The 24,413-nt window shown below is 45.6% G+C and overlaps 1 protein-coding gene across 5 annotated transcripts in view; it reads left to right on the forward strand.

Moving 5' to 3' along the window:
- TNR (tenascin R) overlaps nucleotides 1-24,413 on the forward strand; it is a 540,529-nt gene that overhangs the window by 486,141 nt on the left and 29,975 nt on the right. For all 5 annotated transcript variants that reach the window (XM_053247413.1, XM_053247414.1, XM_053247416.1 and 2 more), the window contains 5 exons: nucleotides 8,914-9,033; nucleotides 16,570-16,713; nucleotides 17,662-17,781; nucleotides 20,943-21,086; nucleotides 21,771-21,901. In XM_053247413.1, the coding sequence (XP_053103388.1) occupies nucleotides 8,914-9,033; nucleotides 16,570-16,713; nucleotides 17,662-17,781; nucleotides 20,943-21,086; nucleotides 21,771-21,901 (659 nt within the window). The remainder of the gene's footprint in view (nucleotides 1-8,913; nucleotides 9,034-16,569; nucleotides 16,714-17,661; nucleotides 17,782-20,942; nucleotides 21,087-21,770; nucleotides 21,902-24,413) is intronic.

Genomic DNA, 24,413 nt, shown 5'->3' on the forward strand with positions numbered 1-24,413 from the left:
GCATCTGTAAGCCCCAAGTACCAGAAACAGAAGAGGCTGCCTGTTGTGTCCCTGGATGAGTCACTGCTCTGGCTTTGTCTCTTTCCAGTCAGTCCCAGAATGCAAACAATTCTGCTCTACATCTGCAGTGGGTGTGGTTAGAGCCCTCAGTCACCCTGAAAACAAATATTCCACAGAAACAATCTGCTCTCTGCTTGAGTCACTCTTCTGGACTTGTTCCTTTCTGATTAGGAATAGGAAGCATGCCAGAGCAGTGACTCATGCAGAAACCCATACAAGAGGTGGGCTTTTCTAAGGGAACGTGATTTTCACTCTTGCAGGTTCCCAAATGAAAACTTGGGGTGGGAGGGATGAATGAAGTCTACCTCCAATTTCAGTTCAGAACAGAGGTGCCTCTATCATGAGGCAAACTGAAGCGATAGCCTCAGGTGGCAAGTACATCACGGGGTGGCAAGTGCGGGCACCCCTCTGCATCCCCCACCATGGACATCCCCTCATCTGCCGGTTGCAGGTCTGCTGCCACCACTCCTCTTCTCGGCTCTTTCTTTTCCCCTCACCACCTCTCTTCCCACCTCTTCCCCTCACTACCCCTCTTCCCAGCTCACCTGCAGGTGATGCTCCTCTTCTATACTCCTTCACTGTCCTCTCCTCCCAGGGACAAGCTCTGCCTGCCCGCCCACCCATCCATCAGCGCTGCAGCAGTGTGCATCCAGCTGCTTTGACCACTCAGAGTCTGTTGTTCATTCATTCATTCATTCATTCATCCATTCAATTTCTATACCGCCCTGCCAAAAATGGCTCAGGGCAGTTTACATTGAGAAATAATAAACAAATAAGATGGCTCCCTGTCCCCAAAGGGCTCACATTCTAAAAAGAAACATAAGATAAACACCAACAGTCTGGAGGTACTGTGCTGGGGATGGATAGGGCCAGTTACTCTTCCCCTGCTAAATAAAGAGAATCACCATGTTAAAAAGGTGCCTCTTTGCCCAGGTAGCAGGGGTAACTGTTGTTGCCACTCATTCACATGCCCTGTTGATCACTGCCTCCTGTCTCTCCTCCATTCAAGCATCCTACAGGAGCTCCAACAAAAGGACTCTTCTCTTCTTTCCTTGGAGCTGCTGTGAGTTGCTTGAAAGGAAGAGATGAAGAAATGGAGACGTGCTAGGGAGACAAGCAGCGGTGAGCAATGGAGGGATCTGCAAGCTAGCAGTGACGACAGATAAATTCTGAGCAGCAGTGGCGGGACTTGAAAAACAGTGAGGGGGCATGGGATGGGCAAAGTGCTTTTCTGGGAGGGTGAGCTGTGTCTCATGGTGAACATGCAAATGTTCTGATTTCTGAAACAAATGTGGGGGGAGCAATTGGAGTGGGCAAATGCCTTGATTGAGAGCTGCTTGTCCATCCTCCCCCTTCCTCTGGAGCCACCCTTACTGAGCAGCCAGGTGCACACCAGTGTTGTTCCCTCTAACAGTGATTCCCAGATGTTGTTGACTACAACTCCTATAATTCACAGCCAAAGGCCATTGCAGCTGGGAACATTGGAAGTCGTCATCAACAACATCTGGGGATTCCTGTTAGAGGAAACACTGATGCACACTGCTACAGTAAGAGCAGCAGCAGTGGGTCGGCAGGTACAGTGCACCCTAGGAGGGGTAGCCCAATGAGGGAAGAGAGGCATCATCTAGCCCAGGGAGCAGGGAAAGCAGATGGAAGAAAATGAAGGGGAGAAAGAGAAACAGCAGGGAAGAGGGGTGACAGGGGGGGAATATAAAGTTAGGGAGAGGGGTTGTGCCAGCGCTAGTGGTGCCAATGTGGTGGGCGTGGAGCGGGAGGGGGCTCCACAGCTCTCTTCAAGTGGGCAAATGCCTTGAGCTGCCACTGATTCCGAAAGATAGCTGAGGCACACTCTCTGAAGCTTAGGTGATTTGAGCCTCAAGGGCTGATTTAACTGGGGCTAATCCTCACAGCCAGCTCTGATTTGGCAGCTCCTGACAATGTTGATGTTTAGCCCAAGTCAGCACAGAGGTGATCCTGCATAATACACAAAGCTCTGGGCACACTATTATTTTAAAGTAAGCAGCAGTACAGTGGAGGAAAGACAGGCAGGAGTATAATCCTAACTGTGTCACAACTCAGCCTACGAGCCCTCCAGTTTCAGGCCAAGCATGCCACGGACTAGGGGCATTGTGCCTCAGTTTGGCAGCAGAATGGATTAAGGATTGCTCGCTTCATGTCTCCTCACCCCCACAGTTATAAGCATACTCTACACTAGCATGATACATCCCAAAGCTCCTTTTCCCTAACAAGTTAATTGGTCCTGAGCTGCCGCTACAGTAATCTTCATATCCACCCTTCTTTTGTCTTGGTGGTGAGCTTTGCTTTGAGACTACAACCAATTCCAAATGCAGTGCAAGGGAATTATATATTTATGCTCAGTTAACCCCCAAACCCACACAGCCGCCAAGAAACCAGATTTGTTCAGCACATATTTGTTCTGAAATCCCCTTCAACAAGCCACAACCAGCCTTCCAGCTCAAGGGTATTGGGGAGACAGAGGCCTGGTCCTCTCTGAGTCCAACCTGTGTCTGGGCTGTCCCACTGCAAATGGGACTTACAATTGAATGCTGCTTCACACAAAACAATTGCCAGCACACACAAAAACAATAATGTCCTAGAAAAGAATGGGCTAATATCCTTCTCCTTAAGTGGCGCAGCGGGGAAATGCTTGACTAACAAGCAGAAGGTTGCGAGTTAAACACCTATATCAGGCAGCAGCGATATAGGAAGATGCTGAAAGGCATCATCTCATACTGCGCAGGAGGAGGCAATAATCCTCCTGTATTCTACCAAAGAATACCACAGGGCTCTGTGGGCGCCAGGAATCAAAATTGACTTGACTACACACTTAGCCTTTAATATCCTTCTCACTGATATCCAGTTTTCTTCATGCAGAGCTAGGTACAGTCCAAACAGATTTACCACCTCAATGGGGACTAGGATCAGAAGTAGGTTCATTTAGGGCCTGACTACCAAAGATGCTGCCCTATTTACCTGTTTCTGACAAATCACTGTCCCTGTTTTGTCTCTGCTTTTGTGTTGTCAGTGCGAGTTGCTAGAGTTGGCCTTCTTCGGGGCTCAGGTCAGCTCCCTTCCGGGGTCTATAGAAGTTAAGAATTGTGGTTTCTGTGCATGCACATTTTAAAGTTTGGAGTCACTCCACCTCATAATTTTTTTATTTATTTGCAGAATGGGATGGAATTTGCAGGTATAGTAGACCCTTCTGAGGCCATGATGCCCCTCAAATTTCAGAGAAATCTCCCTTGGTTTCTGTGCAGGCACACTTTAAAGTTTTGAGCCTTGACTTTTTGCCTTTTAAACTGCTGTCATTGGAGTAAGCAGAATGAGAACATTAAAAAAAAAATCCATCTGAATCAATAAAGAGTCCTGCTTCTTTTCCCAAGACCCATGGTTCTGCTCTCTCCCATTTCTTGGGAAGAAGTCTCTTTAACAATAATGCGACTTACATCTGAACAAACATGAAAGGAAAGATATGTAAAATAAATAAATAAAATAAAAATGAATAAGAGGCTTTTATTTAAAATAAAGACAAAGAGGTGCAGAAGATTGTGATAGCAATAAAACTGGTCTTGATGCTATAAAAATAAAATTGCATAGAGCAGTGACCAGAAGTGCACACTGACAAACGTGGGCTTAGGTGCATTGGCAGACATGCCCTTGTGAGTCAATCTTCAATACAGCAGCACCTATGTTGAAAATTACGCCCTCTCAACATTGTGCTATGGCCCATCTACACATCTGCTCATTGCACAAAGCACTTCCAAGTCAGGAAAAAGGTGGTCTGAAATAAACCTGTGTTTCACAGGACTAGGGCCCAATTGTAGTTTTGCTCATATCATGGCGTTTTCATTGCTTTCTATTGGCAGCTGTCACTTCTACCCCGGGGGAGCAAAAGGGTCTAAAAGAACCAGAAATCAGCCAGCCTTTAGAGGTCTATTGATAGAGGTCTATGGTTGAGAACACTTAGGGTACAGAACATTGATGTTGGTTACAGAGGGGGCAAAGTAAAATGGAGGGGGGGAGAAGAGAGGAATTTGGCCCGGGCAGTTTTCACATAGCAGGCTATCGTGAGTTTACTGTAAGACTTTACTGCAAGTTTGAAGTCGCCAAAAAAAAAACAACCATGCAAAAAGTGGATTTTGTTACCCTGGATATAAATTGGGCTACACTCTGATGCACAATTTAAAAAAAAAACATGATTCATATGTGAAATGCTCTGTGATAGCTTGCAGGGACTTTGGAATAAATCTGGCCAATATATGAACATACACCCTCCATTCTGGAGGAGATGCAAGCTAAAAGACCCGTGTGAAAAACACCCTGCTGAAGCCCCTAAGATATTAAAGATCTTGGAGTGAGCAGATTAGGGTTGGGGCAATACATTCCACGAAGTTAAATACTCCCCTCCATGTACTATACAGGGATGTTTCAGGAGGCCGTGAGAGAAAATGGACATTGCTTTCCCTTTGGGTGGTGGGTAGGTCCCCATGGGTGTCACCTACCACCCAAATCTCATCACGGTGGGACACTTCGTTGATTTTTAATGTTGTTGTTTTTTTAGTTTTTACTGATTTTGAACATTTCTGCCATAGGAAACAATGGGGATTTGAAGTTGCCGTATCCTAACCCTAACATGGATCCCCAGCTTTTATGGGTGGGGGGGGTGGAGCTAAGCTCTAGCCCTAGTAGAAGTGGAGTTATGGAGCAAAATGTACAGTCATTTTTCAAGTGTTTGGATTCTTTGGTGTATAATAACTTTTCCTCATAATGAATCCCTATGAGGATTCGTTGCACACCTTCATTCTTTCTGTTCATTTTGGCTGTCACTGGACAGTACCAACTGTCAACTGCCATGTGCCAACTACACCCACACAAACACACCTGCAAGGCAGTGGGGTACTCATTTTAATTTTTAGGAATATTGAAATGTTTAGATTCTTCGGTGTCTAATAACTTTTCCTCATAATGAATCCCTATAAGGATTCATTATACGTCTTCGTTTCTTCTGTTCATTTTGACTATCATTGGACAGTGCCTACTGTCAACTGCCACGTGTCAACAATACCCCCCCCACACACACACACACACTGGGGTACTCAGTTTATTTTTAGGTATTTTGAAGTGTATAGATTCTTTGGTGTCTTCATTACACACCTTGATTTCTTCTGTTCATTTTGACCCCACTGCTTTGCAGGTGGGGGTGGGGAATTAGTGGCATCCCATGTTCCAACTACTCCACAACCCACAAGTCACCGGGTACTCAGTTTATATTTTAGGAATTTTTGAGGTGTTTAGACTTTTTGGTGTGTAATGAATGCTCATAGGGATTCATTATGAGGAAAGGTTATTAGATGCCAAAGAGCCTAAACACTTGGAAAAAAATCCTATAACATAAACTGAGTAGTACCCCACTGCTTTGCATGTGGGAGTGGGGTGTAGTTGGCACATGGCAGTTGACAGTTGGCTTTTCAACAGTCAAAATGAATAGAAGAAATGAAGGTGTGTAATGAATCCTCATAGGGATTCATTGAGGGAAAGTTATTATACATCAAAGAATCCAAACACTTGAAAAATAGTGACCACACATTTTGCTCCATAACTCCACTTCTACAAGGGCTAGAGCTTAGCTTTTTAAAAAAACTAAACCTGGGAATCTAGGGGAATTAATAGGAGGGAGCCGAATCTCAAATTGAGTCAAATCGAATCAGGCGTAATTTGATTTGTACCCGAATCTAGCCAATGCACCACAGGGTTGATTTGTTTTGTCTCCAAATCACCTGAATCAGCTAGATTTGGGTACAAATTGATTTGTACCCGAATCAATTTGCACATTCCTAATTTTAAAGGATTCTCATCAATGACAGCTAGATTATTTAAAACAGGGATCCTCAACGTTGGGCCCCCAGATGTTCTTGGACTTCAACTCCCATAATCCCCAGCCAAAGGCCACTGGGCCTGGGGATTATGGGAGTTTAAGTCCAAGAACATCTGGGGGCCCAACGTTGAGGATCCCTGATTTAAAATGATACTGAGCTTCTTGGGAATAAGCTATCATTTTCTTGGAAAGTGACATCAAGCAGTACCACTCTGTCTATTTCCCCCCTTTTTCTTTTTGTTGTTGAGAATTTGGTGTGTATTTCAATCATCAATTAAAGTGGAGGGAAAATGTGACATTCTTTTGTTTAAGAGTAGCAAATCAAAAGGTACCTTCACTAGCACCATTACCTTCTCATCAAATATAGCCTTTAAAAAAAAAAACCCTATATGATTCTCTTTTGAACAACACACACTTCAGGATGAAACTGCACATTGTAAGAAACATGGGACTGCCAACAAAATTGTAGACCAGTATTGACACACACCCACACCCATGGCATGATTAATTCTACTTGCCCTGTGTCCATCTCCAACCAACAGCAAATCTAGCTTTAGACATCTTTAAAAATCAATCAATAAATACTGTAATCATTTTGACAGTCATTACTATACATCAAGCTTAACCGTACAATGCATGATATCTTTTATGATTGGTTACAAAGGTAAGCTGGGGGAAAGAAAATAAAGCCAGGGGCGGAGGAGGAGAATCCATCTGCTTATTTACTTCTATATAAAGCTGCCTCACTCACTCACTCACAAAACTCCCAGATCAAACCACAAAAGATAGAAACAAGCAATTTTACAAGTAGGTTCCAGACCTCATCCATACTACCAGAAAAATAAAAAAAAACTCTAGAAAAATTCATTAATTTCCTGGGGAAACTCCCCCTTTGGGAAAACATGCCTTCCAACAAACTTTGACAGTTTTCTCTAATACTTTTATAGACAGGAAGTCCAGACTTGCACAGAAAGGTCACTGGATTTCTAACCATGCTGGATTTCCACAAAAGAAATTTAAAAAACACGAAACATTTTGGACTAGATACCTTCATTCGTCTGTCTCATTCAATCTCCAGAATTTGTCTTTGTAGGGGTTCTTGGCAGCAACTCTTTTACATGCTCAAAACAAAGCAGCTCTTCTGGTCATCAGCTCTCACAGAGTGAAGGGAGAGTGCATGGTCATTGAATGGTGCAGGAAGAATGTTGTAAACGGGGTGTGTGTGTGTGTGTGTGTGTGTGTGTGTGTGTGTGTAAGTAATTGCTTTAGACCCTTTGGTGCCATGCTGAAACACTAACCCCCCATTCTATATCTTCGCGTTTCTGAGCTTAGCAGCCTCTACTTAAATCTCCCTCCTGGCCCTGTGACACAGGCCTAGTTCTCACTGAAGCGGTCAGCCTGTATCAGTCCTGTACTACTTCAGATTGCAGGGCCACATAACTGTTGGATGACAACTGAATGCTCCTCCACACAAAAGAGCATCTCTACTCAGATCTCGGGGAATAGCTCTAACCTAGTCTTTCCTTAACATGCTGGTTTGCTACTGCAGGAATATATTCACTTATATAGTATGGGGAGATGAATAATGTGAACTCTACACCTGCAGTTTGAAATGGTACAGCCCAGACAGCAGTATATCATTTATCATTTAGACATGAATCATACAACTTTTGTGTTTCCTAACAGTACCTACAACACAGAGATGTGCATGTTTCCACTCTTCCTATTTACCAGGGTCAATCCCTATTTTTCACTAGTATATGTTCCCTTTAATCACTGTCCCAATTTTGCCTTCGGGGAGATTTGGGGAACACATTTTAATAATATGTACAAACATAATAATGTACAAACATAAAACGAACAATGACAGGACCTGCCCACAAGCTTTTAAGCTAAAGAGAGAAAAAGAGAGAGAGAGGAAAAAGGAAAGGGTGGGATGGTAAGGAAAGACAATGGACGAAGTCAGTTAACATGAGACGTTAAAATGTGCACCAAAATCCATTTTAGAAAGATCTTGCTACTCTGCACAGATGTGCATTAGAGTACTCTAGTTTTTCTTTCACACACATTCCATTGTTGCCTGTCTGGACAGTGGATGCTGCTGAATGTGCGTGAGTTGCAACTACGCTATAAAAAGTACAACTAGTTTCATTGTGAAATTAGACATTCTAGAAATCATTCTTAAATTTTAAAAAAGGAAACTGTTATGATCATCTTACCTTGTTTCAGAAACCAGTGCAAGACAGGCTATTGCAAAGTAAATTAACAAGACAAAGAGCAGGTGCGGAAGAGCCATCAGCAATATGTAGAGCCAGCGTGGTGTGGTGGTTGGAGTGCTGGACTAGGACCGGGGAGACCCGAGTTCAAATCCCCATTCAGCCATGAAACTACCTGGGTGACTCTGGGCCAGTCACTTCTCTCTCAGCCTAACCTACTTCACAGGGTTATTGTGAAAGAGAAACTCAAGTATGTAGTGCACCGCTCTGGGGTCCTTGGAGGAAGAGCGGGATATAAATGTAATAAATAAATAAATAGATAGATAGATAGATAGATAGATAGATAGTAGTGGAGGAGCAAATGCACTGACTTTGGTGTGAGAGCAGAGGTGTTGAAAACATATGTACATGGCATCCCCATTTTCATATGTGAAATACTATGCTAAACTATTCTAACTATGATGGAAGGTTGGGGCAGCATACAAATTTGATAGAGAAATAAAATAAATAAATAAAGGCACATTTTAAATGGTGACGGTAAAAAAATAATAATTTTTGATTGTATAGAAGATTGTAAGTGTGTGTAGTACAATAAGTAGTTGTACTTTTAAGAAGGGATGCCACGGTTACCAGCAGAGTCAGGACAGGACCTGTCTACTGAAGCACTAAATGTTGTTTTGTAATGTGTAAATGCAGAGGTGTTGGTCAACTCTTGCCTTTGTTGTACTTGGTCTCATATAGCAATTGATCCTCCAAGGAACCTGACCGTTGATAACATGACTACAGATTCTGTGACCGTCCACTGGGCTCCTCCTACTGCATCTTTTGATCATTATAGAATAGCCTACAAATCTGCCCAAGGTAACTCTCCTGCCCTAGCAACCTTCAGTTAGACATATGGCAGACATTCCCTGAGCAAGGGTAGAGATCTTCCCCTTTCTGTAGTCAGAAGAATCCCTTTTCAAAAGGAGGGGGGATTAGCTTTGGGTGATGGTCCAATCAGCTTCAAGGGGGCTGAACTAATGTCTAGGCAGCCTAAAAGAAGAGAGACAAAGGTTTTTAACTAATTATCAATTCTACTTTGGCTGCATTCACACAATCACAAAGATCCTGATGAAAGTGTTAACCAGGATCACTGAGCCCTGTGGTGTTGATTGTAAGAATCCAGAATTTCCAGCGAATCCTGGTCATTTAACCAGGGCAGATATACAGGATCAGATCCTGTTTATCACCATCCCATTGTCTCTCTATGCTAATCTCTGCAGCCCAGTATTCCCAGAATTGTTTTTAATATGGACTGGTCCTTCTCTATACCAACATACTCTTTTGGCTGCTATAAAAGAATACCATGCTAGAACTATGGATCTGGATCGAGATCCGTCGAGATCCATAAGAATGGGTTCTGCACCTGCACAGAGACCACGCGCTAGCCCTGCCTTAGCTTGTCAAGGCGTCCAAGCCCCGCCCCCATGCTGGCAGTGTGCTATTTGAGGGCCAGCTGGACGCCATCTTCCTCAGTTCTTTTCCGACCGCCATAGCGTTTAGACTTCGGTCTGCCACCTCCTGTTGGTTAAGTTCCTCCGTGAGTTCATCTGTTCCTGAAAAAAAGGGGGGGGGAGAAAACCCTTGATTATTCTGTGTATGACTTGGACTGGCTGACGATCTACGATTCGGTAAATTGACTACATTTTGGCTGACAAACTTGACTGTTTTTTCTGACTCGGAACACCCCTGACTGCCCGATTGCGTGCCCCAACATGTCTGAGGAAGAAAAGCCCTTCAAAAGGTGTGACGGCTGTAAAGCCAAGCTCCGCTCAAAGGACTTACACGACTTGTGCTTACTATGTCTGGGAGAAGAGCACAATGTCTCAACCTGTCAGATATGTTTGTCGTTCTCGAAACAAACGCGCAAGAATAGAGCGCTACATCTGAGGGCCACCATTTATGACGACGTCTTAAGTCCCTCGACACCAGGCGAGCCGCATTCATCGGCTGCGAGGTCAAAATCGCCTATGAAATCGGCGTCAGCACCTCCTTCAATATCGACGCCCCATCGATTGAAGTCCACCAAATCGACCCTAGTGTTGACGCCGGCCCATCCGGCATCACACCCCTCTGCTTTGACATCAACAGCACGCGCTGTTTCTACGACACCAGCCTCAGCTTCGAAATCCGTGCATGGTCTGCCTAAGCTTACGCACTCTGCCTCGACATCCAAGCAGTCTCTCTCGACGTCAACATTGAAGTTTCCCAAACACCGTGCCAGTTCACCTGTGTCTCCGCCTCCATCGAAACGCCAGAAGACGATCGATCTAACACGCACGCCATCTCCACCGTTGGCCTCTCATCTGCCCTCGGCTCTATGTCGCTCCCCGACGTTGGAGTCGGTGCCAGGGACTTCAATGTCAACAACAGCCCAACATCCACCAGCACCGTTGTCTTCGGCATCGAGGGCCAGATCCCTGTCTCCTGCTAGGATGCCGGTCGCTTCTTCAGCTCCAACATCGCTAGCACCCAGAACTACGGCGCAGCCGGTGTCCACTCTCCATACTCCTATGGTCTCGATGTCGACAAGAGTGTCACCTAGCTGTCCGACCCCATTACTGACCTTCGACGTTGATAACGATGAGACTCATACCAACGCGACGGCTGCATTAGATCCTTCGACTGCACAAACCTTACTCTCGATGCTGGACTCTACATCGAGCACCCCATCGACATCTACCTTTAAAGATTTTCCACCGTCAACTGTTGATGCAGATGCTTCAGTGGTCCCATCGGGGAACACCTTATCGGCTCTCCACCTACATGACTCCTTGACCTGGCACACGTGTGGTTTCACATATCAGATCCTGGCCACTGCGCCTGGAACTAGCAGATTGGGTACTTGTTCTCCTGGTGCCGCATATTCTGATAATCCAACAAGGGAGTGGAGACCGTATACCACTCTACCCTCAACTCTGACAGTCTCGACATTGCCTCAGCAGCTTTTGAGAGTTCCATCCTATGTAACAAAAGCATCTCAGACCCTGCGGGTACAAACAGATCAACGATGTACCCAAACCATAATACCACAGGTGCGATCCATAGGCACACAAACATGCTCTCCACACTCTCCATGGAATGTTACCACAGAGACACAAACAGCTCTGCCCTCTTCACCAGTGGCATCTGAATCTGAGCATTACGGATCCTCTGACTTGGAGTCGGACCCAGAAGATAAAGAGTCTCTTGTGGACCCACCAGTGGATGTACCTCCTGTAACGTACGTGTCTCCTAATGAGGAGATGAAATCTTATCACAAGCACATTCGTGCCATGGCAGAGGCTCTGGGCCTGGACATTCAATCACAATTGTCTACAATTGATGATCCAGTGTACAACTTCATGTTACAGACACAGTCTACTCAACCTGTGGCCTTACCCATGCTTCCGGTCATTACCAGGGCAGCTAAATGCACATGGGAAGTCTTACACACCTCAACACCGACAAGCAAGAGGTTAGAGAGCTTATACCACAAACAAGAAAAAGATAACACTTATCTTTTAAAGCGCCCTGCACCAAATTCCCTTGTGGTAGATTGTGAAGCCTCCTAAAAGACAGGAAGACATTACTTGACACCTCCTGAGAAGGAAGGCCGCAAACTGGACTTACTGGGCAGAAAAATTTATTCTACCTCATGCCTTTCCATCAAGGTAGCAAACTATGCTGCCTGTACAGCGAAATATTGCCACAGTATTTGGGAGAGCCTATGGAATGAGCTTGACTCTTTACCCCCAGAAGATTTCAAGAAGAAATACCAACAGACTCTGGAGAGGTCAGCGGAATTAACATGACAACAACTGAGCATCGCTAAACACCTTGCAGAATCAGAGTCCCATTCCTTAATTGCAGCCATTACACTCCGCAGGCATGCCTGGCTGCAGTCTACTAGCCTCCCAACGGACATGAAAGAGAAAATTGAAGGACTGGCATTTGATGGCACCGGGCTTTTCAGTGAATCCTCAGACTCAACTATGGAAAAGCTTAAAAAGTCAAAATTTACTGCCAAAACATATACAGCTCAAGCTACCACTTCAACATACAATCCAAAGAATCGGTCTTACTAGGGAAGATACAAGACTTTGTTCCGGCAACAGGACTGTCGGGACTTCAGAAGACCATACTCATCTTACAATAAGCGTCCCTACCAGGGCAAAAACAAATTCTCGCAGTCTCAGAAATCTATGCAACCTGAATCCCAAAAGCGCCTTTGAGATTCAGGACTACCCACGGACACCACTCCACTCCCCATCCCCGCCAGCAGGGGCCTTACCACCAACGCCAAGCAACAGCATCAAGCTGGCAAGCCATGCCCCTGCATGGCACCGCATAACATCAGACTGCTGGGTCTTGAAAATCATTTCATCGGGCTATGCTGTAGAGTTCAAGACCACTCCTTGTTATTTGGGGATGAGAATTACTCCTCCCTCAAAGGCCTTACAGGAAGAAGTACAGGAGTTATTGGAGAAGGGTGCAATCACCCAGGTTCCGTGCGGGCGCAGGCGGGAGGGGTTCTACTCCCACTACTTTTACATTCCAAAGAAGGATGGAGGGATCCGTCCCATCATGGATCTCCGTTGCCTAAACAAGCTGATCACAGTAAGGAAATTTTGAATGATGGCGTTGCAAGAGATACTTCCGCTGCTCCAAGGTGAACAATGGCTTGCAACCCTGGATCTGAAAGACACCTACTTTCACATCAGCATCAGGGAACACCACAGAAAATATCTCCGGTTCACTGTGGGAAATCAAGTGTACCAATACACAGTATTGCCATTCGGTCTGTGTACCGCCCCCCGGGTCTTCACCAAATGTATGGCCATAGTGATCGCCTACCTCAGGACCCGGGGGGTCATTATTTGCCTGTATTTGGACGACTGGCTTCTGGCAGCAAGCAGCAAAGAAGAGTTACTTTCATAGATTCAGTGTGTATTATCACTTCTCCAGGAACTCAGCATCGAAGTAAACTGGAAGCATTCGCACCTGGAGCCACTCCAAAGGATCTCCTTCATTGGTGCGGTCTTGGACACGATAGCACAAAAGGCATACTTGCCAAAGGACAGATTCCTATGCATCCAGAATCTGGTCCATCTCTTCCAACAACAACCCAGGCAACCAGCACGACTCATACGACGACTTCTGGGTCTAATGGCGTCATGCGCAGTGGTGGTTCCTTACACTCACCTGAAGATGCGGAAACTACAACTGTGGTTCCTGTCCGTCTTCCATCCCATCCGAGACAACCCAGGGAGACGCTTCGAACTACCTCTACAAATTCTGAAATCGCTTACCTGGTGGGCGACCCCGAGAAACCTTCTGAGTGGAATTCCCTTCGAGACTCCATCTCCTGCAGTCTGGCTGACAACAGACGCATCTCTCCTCGGTTGGGGTGCTCACTGCAGTGGTCATCGAACGCAAGGGAAGTGGTCTCGGACTCAGTCCCAGCTCCATATCAATTTTCTAGAGCTACTGGCAGTTTTCCAGGCACTATAAGCTTTTCTGCCGCTCATCCAAAACCAAGTGGTACAAGTGCAGCTCAACAATACAACAGCCCTAGCGTACATCAATCACCAAGGGGGGACTGTGTCTCAAAGCTTGTGTGCCCTAAGTGTTCAACTGTGGCATTGGTGTATCCGACATCAAATCACACCCATGACAATACATACAGTATCAAGGGCCTAGACAATGTTCTGGCTGACAATCTCAGTCGTGTGTTTCTGCTGGAGCGTCATCATGAATGGTCCCTCAAAGAGGAATGTATAGCTCCCCTCTTCCACCACTGGGTTCAGCCGACCATAGACCTCTTTGCGTCTGCCTTGAACACAAAATGCATACGTTACTGCTTGAGGGTGGGACACGATCCTCAATCTCTGGGGGATGCTTTTCAACTGGAATGGTCCCAGGAGAGGCCTTACATGTTCCCTCCACATCCAATAGTCAAACGGGTGGTAGCCCGGCTTCTGGCCTCACCCACTTCGGGTATTCTGGTAACACCCTGGTGGCCCCGCCAGCCATGGTTTCCTCAAGTACTCAAACTATCACGGGGTCATTTTCATCATCTCCCTCAAGTACCGGTCCTCCTGTCCCAAGACAACGGAGTGGTCTTCAACCCGAATGTGCAAACTCTCCGTCTCACCGCCTGGCTAATCGGATGTTAGACCGTATACTGCTCAATCAGCGCAAATCTTCCACCAGACGCAACTATACTAGCAACTGGTGCCGATTCAAAATTTATGCAAGAACTCATGGGTTCCTCCCCATGCGAGCCTCTATACGAGATGTTCTTCTTTATCTGACCACCCTGAAGTGTCAAGGCCTAGCTAACATCTCCTTGAAAGTCCATCTGGCAGCTCTTTCATTGAAACATCCTGGCTGGGAAGGGAAGACCTTGTTCTCACATCCACAATTCCTAAAGGGGCTTTCTAATGTTTATCCACCCATTCGAACTCCAGTCCAACCTTGGAGTATCTCCCTGGTTCTCTCATCACTAACTCAGGCTCCTTACGAGCCCATGACCTCTGCACCCCTGAAGCTGGTTACCTTGAAGACTGCATTCCTGGTTGCCATAACGACAGCGCGCCGAGTCAGTGAACTGACTGCACTTAGAGTAGATCCGCCCTTCACTAGGTTCTTTCCAGAAAAGGTCTTGATGCGTCTGGACCATAACTTCATACCCAAAGTTGTTTCAGACTTCCATCTGGACCAGGATATAGTCTTACCCACGTTCTTCAGAAACCCTTCAACCTCATTGGAATGGTCTATGCACTCACTAGATGTTCACAGGGCGTTACTATACTACCTAGATATAACTAAAGGTTTTCGCACATCTCCACGCCTTTTCGTGGCTTACAAGGGCTCTAAAAAAGGCAATAGCATCACCAGGCAGAGACTTTCCTCATGGCTGGTCGATCTCATTAGACTTACCTATCGCCTACAGGGAAAATCACCCACCGAAGCTATCAAGGCCCATTCAACCCGTGCCTATGCTTCTTCGGCCGCACACCTTTCAGGCATATCTTTCAAGGACATTTGCGGCCTGCTACATGGTCCACGGAGATACCCTTTGTAAAGCATTATGCTCTGGATGTACGCTCTGCTGAAGAGGCTAACTTTGGGAGAAGTGTTCTTAAAAAGGTGTTACAATAGCCACTACTGCACCTTCCTCCTTGAAGAGCTGGCTAAACACCCATTCTTATGGATCTCAACAGATCTCGGTCCAGATAAACAGGTTGCTCACCTGTAACTTATGATCTGGAAGAGATCCGTCGACATCCATAAGACCCTCCCAAACCACCCCTCTGCAGTAGGGCTGCGCTAGGCGCGTAATGGTGTGTAGGCCATTTTTCTGTTCCAGATACTTCTTTGATGAACTCACCTTTGAAACTGGATGGTTGTCCTTCACAGCGGTCGTCCAAAGAACTGAGGAAGATGGCGCCCAGCTGGCCCTTAAATAGCACGCTGCCAGTGTGGGGGCGGGGCTTGGACACCTCGACAAGCTGAGGCATGGCTAGCGCGTGGTCTCTGCGCAGGCGCAGAACCCATTCTTATGGATCTCGACGGATCTCTTCCAGATCATAAGTTACAGGTGAGCAACCTGTTTTTTTAATTATTCTCTCTCTCCCCACTCCCCATTAAGTGGCTTTCCTCTTTGCTTGTGATTTTCAGCTGTTCTAACTGGAGACAGAGTTTCAGATGCTATGATAGATACATCATTGCCTATGGGGAAACATACTCACTTCTGCCCGACTATTGTCTCTGGTTAAAAGGCTTTTCAACAATGACGCAAAAGAAACAAGTCCCCACACCTGGAGTCACACTGGCTCTGTTACACAACTTGCAGTGTTGATGCACCACTGGTGCCAGGATTTGGGAGGCCTTCGGCAAGGCACTACCAGTGGGCCCTCAATCTGGAAGATGTGGGGATTACAAACTGATTATTCTGTCACATTGCTCCTGCCCTTCTTGGGTGCTCCATGTAAAGTATGTAAGTGGACATTGTTGAGCCAGTGGGCTCTTTATCACTCTTGAGCCCAATCTCACTGCTTTCTGGAGCAGCTCCTAGCTAGAACTCATATTTCAACCCACACATAACACTGGGCTGTCTATTAGTCAAGACCGCCCCGCCCCCCAGTCAGAGGATTCTAGGGAGTTCCCTGTGGCTACCTCTCAGGTATTCAAAGTGGCCATTTAAACATATAACAGAAGGAAGCATCCATATGACATGCTCTTCTAACAACTTCCAAGATTGGTAGAAGATTGGAAAGTATACCCTTTCGATTCTTGCATTTGTCAGAATGTTTTCAAAGCGTATGGATTTGCAAAGAGTTAATGGGGCCATTTTCTTGAACCACACAGGACGAATGGACAGCATTGTTATTGCCAAAGGTGTCACAGAATATACCCTCAGCCACCTGCAGCAAGCCACTGAGTATGAGATCAACTTGAAGAGTGTACGGGGGAGAGAGGAAAGTGAGCCCCTCTCCCACATCTTGTATACAGGTATGGAATGCCTCTTTGAGATACACAGAAGGGCCGTAAGTCTATATGTAGATGGAGACTGAGCAGAGGTGGAGAGGTATCAATGGCAAGTGGCAGGATGACCCAGAATCCCCACTGACATGATCTCCTGAACCTCGCAACTGAGGGCAGAACTACACATTACTTTAGTGAGCCTGTTCTCATGAAGACAGATTACTGGGTAGGAGATGGTTAACGCAAGAACCTGTGATCATCTGGGTCAGCAGAAGTCCTCCCAACCCAGCAGTTCCAAACCTGGGTAGCCCAAATCTGCTACCCAGGTTAAAAGCAAAGTAGGATGAAAACAGAGTCCATCCTTTTTGTTTTGGTCATCTGCAGCATTTTAAACTGGCAGCCATGTTAACCATAGAGACGGGTAGAAAGCGAGGCCAGGGAGAGGAGAGCTTTTGCTCTACTGGCAGATACTGGGATACTGGCAGAACCAACTCAGGTTTTCTTTCCTGGAGCATGCGGCCGCCCAGTTGTGTGAGGGTTGGGTGAGTAAACCCAACCAGGGGCTTGGGTCATCTGGGAGGCACAGGGTAGGAATGTGCCTCCCCTCTAGCCCACCCCCATATGATCATGAAAACAGGCTCAGTGTGTACATGTATGTGTGTTTCATTTAAAAAAGCAGCCCTCAGGGGTCAGGACTGGGACTATAGCACATGGGAGAGGGAAGGATTAACACTTTTCACATGTAGTGGATTGTGATTTGGATACTTGCTGCTGAACTTAATGTGAAACAGGAATGAATTATTGTTTCATTCTTTTAGGCAGCCTGTTTTGCTTTAACTCCATGACTGTTGGGCTTCCCTGTTTATCCAAGTTGTTCTTTTGGTCTGTTACTTCTTTGTCAAGGCTAATAGCTGAAACAAATATTCATAGCTACTATGATGACTCCCTCAACTTGTCTTTCTGCACCTTTTGTAGCCATGGACAATCCAGAGAGTTTGACTGCCACCAACATCACTCCAACAGAAACCTTGCTCAAGTGGGAGCCACCCATGGCTGAAGTTGAGAATTACGTCATTGTACTTACTCATGACACAAGTATGTCTCTGCCGGATCTGTAAGCCCCAGTGGGGTTGTGGGGGGGGAGAGTTGGAAATCCCAGTAATTGGGCCCGTTGGTGAGGGAAGAAGCAGGAGCTGCAAGAAGAAATTGGTGTAGAGCCCCAGAGGAGGAATGTGTGTCTCAAACTGGGGACTCTGGCAATCACTTTACCTCTCTGCAACTTGACAGAAGAGGTAACTGCTGCCTGCTATTTGTTTGCTTATGCGAGAGGGTGGTACTATATTACAGTTAGTGGCCCAGAGGACCCAAGAGGGTTCCACCCTCTTTAAAGCCACAGACTCTAACCTGGCTCCTCAGCTGCACTCGAAGTATCAATGCTTGCCAATCCACACATTTACAGTATTTACTTACTTACCGAATTTCTATACTACCCAAAACCTACATCTCTGGGCGGCTAACAATAAAAACACAATTAAAATCAGATTTAAACATTAAAACCATTTAAAACTTAAAACAAGGTTAAAAATATTAAAACAGCAAATCTAATTAAAAGCCTGGGTGAACAAATGTGTCTTATCTGCCTTTTAAAAAGTTGCCAGATATGGGGAGGCGCTTATTTCAACAAGGAGTGCATTCCAAAGCCTAGGGGCAGCAACGGAGAAGGCTCATCCCTGAGTAGACAGCAGAAAAGCTGGTATAGTGTATGTTTTGCCTAGGAAAATCTTTAGAAGGACGCAACAGCAAGGTAGACTTTCTAGCCATAAGAAGTTTTGTTTTAAAATATGGCTTTGGTGCTTTGGAAATAACCAAGGATTTTTGGCATCCCAGGAGAAGCCTGGCTTTGGCAAAAACAAAAAACTGTGGGCCCCCCACCCACCCCCAAGGGAGGCAGAAGATTTGAAGGTGCCTGTCCCCAGCAGAAACCCACTCACTCGTCTGCCTGCAGTCCCCACTGCCAGCAGAGACTCTTGCCTGCCTGCTTGATCTCCTGTCTACTTTCATGGCTGCCATATCCACCACTTCAGCCACCTGGGAGTTATTCACACATGGCTTCATGGTATCTGAAGAGTGACTCTGCTTCGCAGCAGATTCACAGACGTTTTATTTGGGGAGTTAAATGGACAGTTCACATAGGGTCGGCTCCTCTCTGCAATCCCTGCAGATCTTTTTTCCTGTGTGTGTTTCCACCACTTGCTCTGGGTTTTTTATCCAACCAATCCCATCAGGAGGTGAGAAAGCTTGTGTGTGTGTGTGTTAATTTGACAGTTAGTTATGGAAGACTGCAAGACCGAATGCAAGGGCTCAGGTTACATCTTGTGTTTACTATTTTTTTTAAAATTTGATTTCTATACCACCTTTCCAAAATGGCTCAGGGCGGTTCATATTAAAACAAAACTAAAATCAATTAACTATTAGAATCTCAGGAGTTTTCTCAGGAATTGAACTCAGGAATTTCTCCCCCCTCCTCCCCTTCTGGACTCTCTCATTCTCCCTGTGGCCCCTCTTCCTTCCTTAACCAGCCATTCTACTTCTTTCCCCCATGGATGGTGTGAAATGCTCCTCATCTTTAGCAAGCCTTCCTGGCAGCATTCTGCAGACTGGGACATGTGCACCACAGCTGAGTCCACACCAGAGTGCAGAAATGATTCTGTGATTCAGCAGAGTTGAGGGCGCCTTCTGTGCTTAAAAGCATCTCCTGTGGGGAACTGTGGCCAATGTCTCACTTGCTCCCGGTTTGTGACCTCAGCACAGCACCCCTGCAGGGGCTGCAAAGGGCTTTTTCCACTGAGAGTGGTTTTTGAGTAATAGCTTCCACCTGAAGGGACATCTGTCTGTGTATTATGTAGGCTCTAATGTAACCTGACAGAAACATGAGCTGAAAGGAGCCCCTCCACAGAAATGCATCAATCTGCCACAACCCCTCCCGCCGCCCTCAGCGCTTGCAATTTCAAATCTCCTTTGCTGTTACCTGTGTGGATTTCAAGTGCAAGTTTGGAAAGAAGCCCCTCCACACATCACAAAGAAACTTTGGCGCATAACAGAAGCCTCGGGGGGGGGGGTTTCAAAAGCTGCTAGAAATAGAGGATTTCTTAAACCCAGATATAATTCAGGCTAAGCCAGAATGCGCAGCCTTGATTCGGGGGGAAACAGAGTTCCGTCTGTACTTGTACCTGATAGTCCACAGCTACTTCGGGGTAAATGCAGCTAATGTGTGGACTGGCCCACTCCATTCTGGAGGAGATTCAAAGTAAAAGCCCTGTGTGTAAAGCCTCCTGGGCTTTTGCTGGGCCCCCAAGTGCCACAATGTGTTATAATGATGCCACCTGGTATGTCATAACTCATTGTGGCACTCGGTGGCATCATTATAATGCACTGTGACACTTCAAGGCCTAGGAAAGACCCAGCCTGGTGCTGCACAAAGCAGATACAGCAGGCAGGCAGGAAGTGGCAGGTGCCCTGGCCATGGAGCTGGAAAAACAAAGCAAAACAACCAGCACCACCCACAGTTTGTCGCCCTAGGTGACCACCTAGCTGTGCCTAATGGACAGGATGGTTCCACCACCAACACTCCCCTTTCCCCACAATTCCTGTGACAAAATGTGGTTTTAGCCATGTTGGTAAAAAATGAAAGTATGAAGACTGTATAAAGAGGAGCCTTCACTGCTATTTAGTAAGCCAGTTAACCCAGTTGCCTTTCAGAAATAAGAGTGTAAAACCAGTACAAAAGGTGTCATGAATTTTGCTTTCCATTTCCAGCATTCTTTACTCCTGCCAAGATTCCTAATCTAGTAAGGTAGATTCTCACAAGCATTTCCTCCCCTCCATGAAGTGACACTTTGCTTCCATTTTGGAATAGATTCCAATCTTGGCCACATATCTCCATGTGGATCAAGTTGCAATCATGGGCAATCATGATTTCAGAGACTTGACAAATTTATGTAATCTGTGATCTGGCTGAAGATTTTACCACTGACAAGTATCAGATCCATATGGATCTTCAGCAAGATGCAATTGCCAAAATTCACTGTATTGTGTGAACACTGATTTCATGATTACACCTTCAGGCTATTCCCATTCCATTACATTGCATGAGCTATCTAACAACATATTCTGTTTTACTCCAGTTGGATCTAATGCTAGGAGATTTTCTTTTTCAAGAAGTCTCACATTCTCTACAGTTCATCTTCTGATTTCAGTTGCAGGTGAGACTATTTTAGTGGATGGGACCAACCAAGAGTACCAGCTTATAAATTTGCTCCCCAGTACCAGCTATGGCGTCACGATGTATGCCACCAATGGGCCTGTCACCAGCAGAACCATCTTCACCAACTTTACCACTCGTAAGAACATCTTGTAAAATGGTGTTTTATCTGTAGTATTTTTTTGCTGCTGGGTTGCTATTTTTATTGCTGCTCTTTTAGCTTTCCTTTTATAGTTTTTGTTTTACTGTTCCTATGTGCATAGTTTATTTTGATGTATTTTATCTTATTTTGTTAGCCTTGAGCATTTTAATGTAAAATGGAAAGGTGGGATATAAATATTTATAAAAAGCAAATATTCTTCCCAGTGCCAGCTAAGATGTTCATAACAATTTGCAAATAGTCTTCATGAGAGTGAGGAGGAAGGTCCAAAGAAACTGAACTATGGGACAGTATGAATAACTCAGTGTTTTATGCCCTTTTATGCCCTTTCATAACCAAAATATAGCTTGAATATCACAAAATTCCACAACAGGAATACACCAAGCTTTTCCAAATTGTATTGCTGTGCTTTAGTGCATGTGTTTTTTTCTGCTGCTCCTCTAAGTTAAGATTTCTTTCAAGCATCAAAAGGGAACGCTGCAGAATAGGAGTGCTCAACCTATTTAGCTGTTAAGGTGGGATTTTCACTGGCCCCTAGAGGTCTCCCTGCTAGGCAGTTCTTCTGCTGGGAAATGACCTACAGCTGTATGATTCCTTTTAATGATGATAATAACTCACATGAACATGTACCCCTCCCTTTGATTCCTTTCCTGAACTTTGCAGTTTTGGATCCTCCATCAAATCTGACAGCAAGCGAAGTGACGCGGCGGAGTGCACTCCTTTCATGGCTTCCTCCAATGGCTGAGATCGAAAACTACATCATGACGTATCGGTCACCTGATGGAAGCCGAAAGGTGGCTCTTCTTTACTCACTCTAAAGAAACTATAGTGCTAGATCTTCTGTGCCAAATGATCTTGAGGTTCATTTTTTGGTTTGAAAGTCGGGATTTCAGGAGGACTAAACCCTGCCCCCACTCTTAATTATTTTTTGTAACTGTGTACAGTCAGTTTTTATCTTTTGTTACTGCATTGGCAGCCATTTTGTTTGTTTATTTTCTCCTTAAGTGATTCCAGTCAATCAAGGATCATATACGGGGCTTGATCATGTCACAGTGCTATGTAACAAATCAGATTTGGCTATTGCTGACATTATTAAAGGCAAATGAAGACCATTTAGAATTAGGGTGATGCTTCCCCTGCCGGTTTACCATATATATCAATTTTAGCCAATTAGAGAACACAAAATGAACAGTTTTACAGCTCTTTTGCAATTATCCCTTTAAAACAAAAAAGGTGGGCCTCTTTCAATTCTGACTGAGATTTTCATAAAATGTGCCCCACCTCCTTGCTGTTTACCATTTTAAATGTTATTATATGTGTTCTGCCCTCACACAAAAGGGGCACAAACCCCAATACAATTTTTAAAATCTTAAAACTTCACATAAACTATGAACTGGAGATGAGTACTCCCTCCCCACCCTCCCCAAATTCAAGGACACCAAATAGACATGCAATGCAACCAAATCAGTATCGCATTTTAAAAGACTTCAAGTGCACTTGCTGGGGGACATCATCAACATGATTTCTCCATAAACTAAACACTGACTTTTCTCAGAAAAGATTGAAAGTGAAAGATGGAAACTGACAACATGCTACAAATGGAACACAAGAGCACTTCTTTCACTGCACAAAGCCTGATCACGCAGAAAAGCTTTTAAGGCTCACTTCCCATATCACTCTGGCAAACCACCCCTGCATTCGAAAATATCTTGTAGGAACTATTCACATATGTCACTTATATTCCAAGGCAACTGGGTGAGCTTCAAGGCCACTTCTGTGTTTCTTGGCCATAGCTGGTGGCAGAAGGAGGCATTCCAAAGGAAACACAGAGGGATCCCACTGCTGCTTTTCTCTCATAATACTAACATGAAAACAGGTTGCACTTATTGGAAAGAACAGGCAAGTGGGACCTTTCCCAAAGCTAAACTTTCCCCCATCCACTGATTCTCCCTGCAGTTGTCATCACCTCAAGCCATTTTTATTTTTTCTCCAACGGAGCTCCAAAACTGAAACTATGCCCAACTGAGGGGGAAACTACCTGTAGAGGAAAATTCCCGGGGCAATTCAGGAGACACAGGTAGAGTTAAGCATCCTAACCTGCCATCTGTGCATATTCTCCCACTCTTGCATTCTTGCTATCTCAGCAAACACAGCTGGCGCCCAGACCCAAGGAGACATGGACACACATTACTGTGGTGGAATTGGCCACTTTTATTGAGACTTAATTCGTATTGTGCCTGCAAGGCACTGAGCTGGGATTGGCGCTCCTCCTCCCACAGTGCGGTCCCTAGCAGGCCAGCCACAGCAGTGGCTGCCTTAGCCTAAATGACCATGGCAATAGCACCTTGACTCCAGGTGGCTCCACTGCTCTAAAGTGGGGGCACCCTTCTTTGCCGACCTAAGGTCAGGTCTCTGGTACCAAACGTCACCCCTCTGATGCTGTACAGCCATACGAAAGGATGTCATTTGCAGAGAATTAGGAGTTGAGCAGCATCCCCAATTCATCAAGCCGCAAGGGATCCGCCCCTCCTCCTTGATGTACAAAGCTTACCTAAGGTGTTGCACCCATTTTCTCAGCTGTTTCTCACCGCAATGTACCTGCCATGGCGGGCGTTAGCCTAGCTTAAAGGGCCCTCCAGCTCCATCCCTCCCTATTTTCTTCATTATCTCCCTTGCTCTGGGAGGCCGCCAGAGAGAGGGATGAACACGGGCCCCCTATCCCCTAGCTACACCCCTGCTCAGCTGTACCTGAAGGGAAGGCCCCAGTGAGTCAAGTTGAGTTTATAGTACCTTCTATTTGCTTTGAAAACCACCCGTCCTGTCAAGTCATTGTACCTCCTTTACTCCCTTCTGGCAGGCATCTGGTAATCATGTTTATGTCTTTCACCCCAAATCTTAGACAGTCCTAGCACCTGATTCCTCAAGGATCCTGGTGCCTGCCATTATAATACCCCAGCCCAGACTTCCCTCCACTCTACCCTGACATGATAGTTCTGCAGGCCACTTCCAGTTGTTGTGTGTTGAGCTTTTTCCTCTCTCACCTTACCCTTCCTCCAGTCATGCCCATTTCCTGACTAATCTACCTCCTTTGCTTGTGAGCAGGTTGTGACCCACAAGAGGACCTCAGTCCAGGTCAAGAGAATAATTCCGGTTAATTAGAATTGCAATGTCTCAATTCCTTTTTCCTGAGCCTGCTGATGAAGGTCCAGCAACCCATAGCCTTCATTGCAAGGTTGTTGCTTCTCTCATCTCCCCTGACTGTTTAGTCCTTTTTCTTCTTCTTCCCCATCGTCATGGATCCCACTC

This window comes from Hemicordylus capensis, chromosome 4 (assembly GCF_027244095.1).
Source record: "Hemicordylus capensis ecotype Gifberg chromosome 4, rHemCap1.1.pri, whole genome shotgun sequence".
NCBI classification, from domain to species: domain Eukaryota; kingdom Metazoa; phylum Chordata; class Lepidosauria; order Squamata; family Cordylidae; genus Hemicordylus; species Hemicordylus capensis.